Source organism: Octopus bimaculoides, chromosome 2, assembly GCF_001194135.2.
Source record: "Octopus bimaculoides isolate UCB-OBI-ISO-001 chromosome 2, ASM119413v2, whole genome shotgun sequence".
In the NCBI taxonomy this organism is placed as follows: Eukaryota; Metazoa; Mollusca; class Cephalopoda; order Octopoda; family Octopodidae; genus Octopus; species Octopus bimaculoides.
The window spans coordinates 78,809,215-78,818,199 of NC_068982.1; the positions used below are offsets into that span (position 1 = coordinate 78,809,215).

The 8,985-nt window shown below is 34.3% G+C and overlaps 1 protein-coding gene across 2 annotated transcripts in view; it reads left to right on the forward strand.

The window, feature by feature from the left end:
* The window catches only part of LOC106876726 (casein kinase I), a 192,822-nt gene that overhangs the window by 164,144 nt on the left and 19,693 nt on the right, over window positions 1-8,985 (forward strand). For both annotated transcript variants that reach the window (XM_014925406.2, XM_014925413.2), the window contains exon 6: window positions 6,461-6,631. In XM_014925406.2, coding sequence (XP_014780892.1) covers window positions 6,461-6,631 — 171 coding nt within the window. The remainder of the gene's footprint in view (window positions 1-6,460; window positions 6,632-8,985) is intronic.

Consider the following 8,985-nt stretch of genomic DNA (forward strand, 5'->3'; position numbering starts at 1 on the left):
CTTCAACAACTGCTTCTATATGAGATCTAAATCATCTACATACTCGAATCAAGTGGTCCTGGTTCATTTTGGACATTACTCTGACTATGACAGCTTTCAAAGAATCTTTGGTGTTATGGGTGTGTTCATTGACCTCTCTCTGTCGACAATGTTCCACATGTAATAGTCCAATGGATTGAGATCTGGGGAATTAGGAGACCAAATGTTAAGGGTTATGTGACCATGAAAATTTTCAGCCATCCATTCCTGTGTTAATAGAGCCATGTATGATAGTGCAGAGTCTTACTGAAACACACATGGCCTTCCATTGCATACACTGTCTATCCAGGGACTTAACAATTATTTCCAGGGCCTCAATGTAGGCTGCAGAGTTAACTGTAAGGCCTTGTGGAGAGAAGTAAGGAGGCATCACATGTCCTTCATTGCTGGTAACCCCTAAAATCATGACAATTGTAGGAAATTTTGTATGCATAACACTTGGAACTTCAGAAGGGTCTGCACATAACCATCTGTCATTTCTTCTGTTAACTTTTTGATCTTGGTCGAAGTTTTTCTTGTTTGTGAAAAACCAAGTCAAATCTTCTGCTGGATTTTTCAGTTTGTTTAAGAGCCTTTTAGATCTGATGTAGTGATTTTCTTTTGCCTTTTCTGACAAATTGACCTTTCCTCATCATGTAAGACTTATATCTCATGTCTTTGTGGACATTCCTTCTGAAACATGGCAATTGACCTCATGGACTTTCTGGTATTGTAATCAATGGTCTGTTGAACTTGCTGGATAATTCCAGGTGTTCTGATGATTTCAGAGCATTTAGAATGCTTTTTATGCTTTGATACTGGTGATACATTTCTATCTTCAGTCTCTAGCCCCTTACAAACTTTGTAGACGAAAGATCTGGCAACTTTTAAAAATCGAGATATTTCTAAATTGCTATGTTCAGCCTTTATAACCACAATAACAGCATGTCTCTTCATTTCTTGAGTAAGCTGAGGATCTGTCATTATTATTTTCTGAAACAAAGATTATACAGAGTTAGCAAAAAATGCAGCAATGACCCAAAAAAGATATGTCTTCAAATACCTTATGCACCCTGTACATATCTAAATTGATGTACCTGACAGAACAATATAGAGAAAGCAAATGAGACAGACAGGGAACTCAGGATCATATTTGTGTGTGTGTGTGTGTTTATGTGTATGTGTGTATTCTTTTCATTGCATGTGTGTCCATAAAGAGGCTGTGAAAGCAAGCATGAGAACAGAACATGAAGATGCAAGACCATATTATCCAGTGTATCTTTTAATAATGACAGGATGTGACATGAGGAGCAAAGCTGTAAATATCTAGTCTGTATATCAGGCAGTGTTTTTTTATCTTGTTAAATTGATTCTAAAACATCTTAAATTATTCCTAAAACCTTCAATTTCTGTTAGACTGCTTCAATTTCTACATCTGAAGTGATTATACCTCACAGAAAATCTATTCCTCCTTCAGCAACACCCTTAGAACAGGTGAAATCAGTTCTACAGATCAGGTTACTTAATAATTTCCACTTAATGTACTTTGACATTTGAGAATTAACTATTTTGGCTGTCAATGTAATTAATATAACATCAGAAATGTGACATGACCTTTGAAACATTTCATCGTTGGATTCATACTTTGCCAACTTGGCCAGCTGTGGGCCTCAATTTTTCATTTTGATCAACGAACTTTAATTCTAATTTTTGTTGAGAGTTGGAAAACATGTTTTGTTTTAATCATTATCCTTGTAGAGCAGCACAATGAGCTTAAATGCTTTCCTTGAGCCACACACACATACACATGCACGCACACACGCTCTCGCATGTGACTAGCTTTCTTTTAAATATCATTTTCTTGAAAGAACCTTGTATGTATTATCAATAACCTATACTGTTCGCTCTCTCTTTCTCTCAACTTTCTCCCCACTCTTCTCTCTCTCTTACAAAATGCATTTGATTTGTCAAAATTCAATATTATATTGAGTGTTATGGCATTTTGGCAGACTTGGCAGTGACTAAAGCTATTTGTAGATACTGTGATATGCTGCTATGGATGACTAGAAATTCTAGTCAGTTCTGCTTGCAATTTCAATAGCTAGATCAAGAAATAACTGAATAAAATATTGAGTGCTTAAGCAAATGAAGCTAAGTCAGTCAAAATGTAGAGCAGTGAGAATCCTGACTTATCTTATTGTTAACACTTCTCTTATTATCTTAATCTACTATGGAAATTTTATGTGAGGAGTGCATGTGTCTCAACATGCTGTGAGTGTAACCCAAAATAGAATTGTTGGAGTGATGCACATTGAATTTGGTTCTAATTAATTGAGATCTGTTGAATTTTTTTAAGGAATTTCAGAGTATTGCCGGTTTGCTATTTAACACATGGTTTCTATTGAAGCCTGTTTAGAAATTAATGTTGTATAATCATCATTACCATTGTCATCAATGCATTTTTCATTGCCACCTCTATTTTGATGTTCGATTTTTTTTCATGTTATGATTAGGTACAGGCATGGCTGTGTAGTAAGAAGTTTGCTTCCTTATCATATGGTTTTAGGTTCAGTCCCACTGTTTGGCACCTTAGGCAAGTGTATTCTACTATAACCTCAGACAGAGCAAGGCCTTGTGAGTGGATTTGGTAGAATGAAACTTAGCCTACCATATATGAGTATGTGTATTTGTGCTTCCTTGACATTATATGATAGTTGTAAATAAGTGTCACTGTCATGAAAGCATCACATGATCTTCTGTGAAAATATATCCAGCCATGGGGGAAATATTACATTACTGGAAACTGAAGTTTGGTGACAGGATGGGCATCTGACCATAGAAAATCAGCCTCATCAAATTCCATCTGACCTATGTAAGCATGAAAAGGTGTCATTAAAATTACAATGATGATGATAAATTAGTATTTATCCAGTTGATAATACCATGCCTCCCCTTTCACCTCTCCGTACATTGGCTGAAACACATAATCATTAGATATGAGCCCCATCACTTCTTATGTACACCTTGATTTATCTACATTTAACTCACTGCACCTTCTCACCCAATATATATCATATATAATTCTTGCACATATAACATCAATTACCTTTGCTTTGCATGTAGAAATCAACCAATATATCTGATGACACCTCTGCTGCTTCCTTATTGCAGAAGCATTTAATTTTAGTTATGTATCCAACAGATCCAACTCAATTTCTTCTTCTGTTGCTGCTGCTATTATGAATTCAGTTGCAATAGATATCACTTTTTGGTTTATCTCTAAATATTTATAAAACTATCAGTTTATCACTGTGATAAATATAAATGAGTAGCTTGTGTATGTAAAAGTCACATTCACTAGTTTGTTTATTGATGAATAAGAACTACTCCAGAAGAGAGATGACTGTTCAGTTCTACTTCAACTTTGCCTGCAGTACAAATAGCATGCACCTAATCCAAGTTTGGAACACTAATTGAAATGACACTTTGATGGATGATTTTAATTCAAATTTCTTAAAAACCAAAAGATTGTATTATAGAATCAGAAGCAGTCTAGGTAGTTTGGTATCAAATGCCAAGGTTCATCCAATAATATGTAGCAGGATGTGTAGGGGTGTTCATATATGGCTTACAGTTGTCTTACATATGGAGTATGTGGTGAAGGCATTAGTGAGGTTCTGTCATTTGCATGGAGAGTGTGCATGATGTTTCAATTTTGTTCTCATTTCTGGTGGTGCTTAAGTGTAGTTCAAATGGTGTAATTGGAGTGAATAGTGTTCAATCAGTAGTACTTTTTGGAGTGGCTAGCCCAATGGATATATGACAAGGGATGATGTATGAGTCAATACTGGTAATAAATTGGTGTATTTTAGTGATCTGAATGGTGGGTGGCTGTTGGATGCTATATATGTTTGGTACATGCAATGACGGTGATGGTGTGTGTTAGTAGGGTGGTGTGTTTATGTAGTGTCATGATTGGGAGTGAATGTTGCATGTCATGGTGTGTAATGTAATTTTTGTAGGATTGTAAGATTTTGGAATGCTTATGAGATAGGATAGGAGAATAAGAGTGTAAGGTATGGATGAGGCAGAAGGGTTCAGCCAAGTTGAATTTGGAGTTTTTTGCAACAGGTTGAAGACTTTCAGCTTGTGGTATTTTGTGTGTGGGCAAGAAGATAATGTTTTTTCTCTTTTATTATGTTCACTGCTAATATCACTATATTTAACTTCTCTGTGGTGCAAAGACTGTATCTGCTACCTTGTGTATTGTACTAATTAGCTTTGTTTATAATGTTCCAGTTATTAAGTATGTTACTTACTCTGAAGTCCTGTAAGCTCCATACAAATTTAATGGTGTTGAATTGTACTTTATTGCTGAATGAAGTTGTGTGCTGTACAAATCTATTTTTGAACATATTTCCTGTTAAACTAGTATAAATTTTTAGTGTTTCATCAACATTGAAAATGGGTCTGTATATCAGACCCTTCTAGAGATATGTATTATTTAGAGGATCTACAGTTATGTATCATTTGTGGCAGCATTCTTATTTTTTGCTATGGCCAAATATTTGTGACCTGTATTAAGTATGTAACTATAACTAACTTCTACTTATTTCTATTTAATATTTTGTGGTATCTGTGTGTTGGTGGGAAGTGGTTGTCAGTTACAATGAAAAATGGCTTAGCTGCATTGGTTGTTATACTCTGAGGGATTGAACCACAAGATTTTCCTATGTTTGCATCTCCTAGATCTAGGGTAGGTTCAATGTTGGTAACTTGTTTTCTCTTTAAAGCCTGCAATACATGTGCCTGTGTATGCCAACTCCATTAATTCAGTAAGAGACAGGCAGAAAGAACTAAAGCAGACCTGGGGTGGGGGTGGGGGGCATGTCATTGATAAGGTTGCAAATGATGACAAAAAAAAACTTTAACAAACTTGCTGATTGATTGATCAAATGATTAATCAAGCAATTAGTCAATTAGTTAAATGTTAATGAATTGACTAATGATGATAAAAGAAGTGAAATAGAACCAGTGTGTATGATTATTATTGGCATATTTCCCTTCCCAAGATACAACAAAATTTTGTTAAGTTATATTCTGAATATCAATTTAGTTACAAAGAAGGTAGTTATTTTACTAAACACCTTCAAATTCTAAATTATTTTTGAAATTAATTGAAGCTTATAGACTGTGTTTTTCAGTAGAGGTATTGTCTCAAAAGGCTAAGTCACAGAGGTGTCACTGAGCATTGAATATCTAAATCAAAGTTGACTTCTGTTAGAAGTTGGATTTGTTAATTTTACAGTGTGGCCAGTTCTTACCAGTTATGTTGGCGATTTGTGAGTTAAGTATCATGTCCATGAACTCAGAGTAATTGATGTGAACCACTAACTTGTACAAATAGCTATGTACTTAATGTAATTTGTTACAATTGAAAACTGCATTTAACTAATTAACTCAAATTTGAAATGACTTTCATTAAATAGCTTTTATGTTTTTTGGGGTTTTTTTTTCGGTAATAAATTAATTTGATTATCAAACAAAATGTAAGTTGGTAATTTAGTAATCAGTTTGTAAACTAAAAGTTACCATAAAATTTGATTTGCTTGTTACTGTTTGAAAGGAAAAATGCTGAATTTAATCTTTTTATATTGATGAGTAGAATATAAAAGGCAGGCAAAGGCTTTTTTTTTTAAATCTGAGTTGTTTCTTTTTCATTGTTTTAATGGTCATAATTTTCTTTGATTATCATCACCAGTTCATGTATCCAAAATGAATTCTAGCATCAGTTGGTTAGCTCACTGTCCAAGTCTTGTCTTATTGGGACCTACTGCTCTAACTGCTCTCATTGACTGGTGATTGTATGTGTCATTTGACTTGGTTTCTACAGCTGGATACCATTCATATTGCCAACACTTCACAGTGTGCATTTTCTTGTAGCACCAACACTAGAGAAGCTGAATAGTCTTTGGCAAGACTGGACTGCAGGGACCTCACAACCCTATGCATTTTCTACTCATTTACCAGTTAACAGGGAAAGTCCTGTTGTTTATCTTTTTTTGTTCCAAGAAATACCTAGTCAAGTGGTTATATCAATGAAATTTCTACTTTGTTTCACATTACAGTTTCTGTCTTGAATAAATAACTTTCTATTTGTAAAATTTTAGCCTGGATTAGATTTTGTCCCAGCTTTGTCATAAGTTTTGTTTATATCCATTAGAAAATCTCTTGATATAACCCAGTTAGTTGTCAGTCTTTCAAAAGTAAATATAATCTTTGACAAATCTCAATGGTTAAAACCTTATCATTGTTTTGTTTGTAGAGCCATTGTGGCCTTTAATTCCAGTTTTTATTAGATATGTTAATTTGTCTAATTGGAACATTAAATATAATTAACCATTAATGTATCTAATATGTAACAATTTTTGCTCTTTTTCAGAACAAAGTCGGAGGGACGACTTAGAAGCATTAGGTCATATGTTTATGTACTTTTTAAGGGGCAGCCTGCCTTGGCAAGGACTTAAAGCAGAAACATTGAAAGAACGATACCAAAGAATTGGAGATACAAAGCGAGCAACGTCTATTGAAATTTTATGTGAAAATTTTCCAGGTAATGAAATTTGTTTCTATCTCCCACCACCCCAGTGGTTTAATAATTGCAATTTCCCCATTAATTAGTTTCTCTACCTACCTCTGTGGGAAACTATATACTGTAATTGATAATACTTATCATGTGCAGGCATGTCTGTGTGGTTAAGAAGCTTGCTTTGCAATGTGTTCAGTCTCATTGTGCTATACTTTGGACAAGTGCCTGTTACTATAGACCTGGGTCAACTAATGCCTTGTGGGTGAATTTAGCTGATATAAACTTTGGAAGCCTGTCGTGTGTGTGTACAAACCAGACTTTAAAAAATAATGCTGACATTGACTTGTTCGACTAAAACCCTTTAAGGCTGTGCCTTAGCATGGTTGCAGTCCAATGACTGAAACAAGTAAATTATAAAAGATAGTGTTCAGATTTTTGTCATTCTAAAGAAAAATATTGTCTGCATTAAGGGATGGTATATAATTGGTTTATTTATCTTGTTATGTCAATGAAATTATCTAAATTGTTTGAAATAACAAACCTTCACTTCACATACAAGTGATCATAATTTGGATTAGTTTTTGCTTGTTTTATTGTATATAGTCTACTGGAATACATCTTATAAATGTTCACTTGTCAAGTCCTGGTGTGACTTCAGATAAACTTTATTTGATTCAATGTCTTAACTGAAATTCATTTCTGTTCTTTTTGTCATTTTTTTTTTTTTTTTGGTTTAAAAGTTTGTAACATTTACTAAAAATATTTGATAATTTGTGATTTAATGCCTATATTAAGCTCAAGCATTTTAGCAGAGAATTGTTGTATTTGATAATGTTATCTATTAATCTAATTCTTACCAAAGGCATGGTTGAGCAGCTTGTTTCCCAACTATGTGGTTCAGTTCCACTACTTAGCACCAAGGGCAAGTGTGTTCTACTATAGCCCTGGGTTGACCAAATCCATGTGATTGGATTTGATAGATGGAAACTAAAAGAAGCCTGTTGTGTGTATGTGTATTTGTGTGTACCTTTTGTTTTAACATAATGTGATGATTGTAAACAAACAGTACCCTCATCTAAGCAGTGTTGTTTGTTTCCAGTCTTCTATCAAAAACATGTCTGGCCATGGTGGAAATATCAAGTGAGGATGGCATCAGGAAAAGACTCTGACTGTAGAAAATCTGCTTTAATAAATTCTGTTTTACCCAGGTGAGCATAGAAAAGTGAACATTAAACGATGATGGTGATGATGATTATTATCTTTGAAACTTCAAATCGTTATTCAAAAAAATTTTGGTTTTGTTTTTAGTAGTTTTACTATATTCCATTCCACTGTAGCAATATGTCATCATCATCATCATCATCATCATCATCATCATCATCATTTAGCGTCTGCTTTCTATGCTGGCATGGGTTAGACGATTTGACTGAAACTAGTAAGCTGTAGGGCCATGCCCAGTTCCAATCTGATTTGGCATGGTTTCTATGACTGGATGCCCTTCCTAGTGCCAACTACTCCAAGAGTGTAATGGATGCTTCTTACATGCCACTGGCATGGTGCCAGTTACATGATAGTGGCCACAACTATGATTTCACTTGATGGGTATATCAGCCAAGACATTCTACAACAAACAAGATGAGGACAAATATCCATCAATTGTAAATGTAAAATATACTTCGCTGAATGTATTGACAATTTAGAGAGAGGGGTGGGGAGAGAGAGGGAGAGAGATTCTGTACTTCTATCTGTTTTACTAATGTTACCCTTTAATGAATGGATGGGAAAATTCATACACATCATGCATGTTGTTTTGTTGTATATGCTTTGGTTGTATTATTCTCTGCTTAGAACAGTTTCATTATTACCAAGTAAGCTGAATTTGCTATTTTCAGACATTCTGATCTAGTCTCTTGTATTAATATATCATACCTCTTGTAATTGGAACCATTACAGCTATTTATTTTTAGTTCTAGTTTCTACTCTACATAACGACCTGCATAAATTGACATTATTTAGTGAGTGTGAAACAATGACTGCCTCAACCATTTTGTTTTTTCCTGTCTTTGTTCTTCATATAAATTCCTTTTTGATGAAACAGATGAGAAGGTTTCTTTTCATAAAAATTTTATCAACAGCTGCTGTAAAAATAGTTCTCAGTTTCTGTGTTAGTGAAAGAGTTTGACTGAATTTGCTATTGAGGGTGAATTGGGATTCCCTTCATGTACTGAATAAAATATCTTTTGGAGGAAACAATGACTCACAACTAAAATTTCAAATCAAACATTAAAGCTGTTTATTATCAAAGCATCATGAAAGAAATGTCTAAACAATTTTAATACTACTGTCCCTTTTCCTCTCTCTCTCTCTCTCTCTCTCTC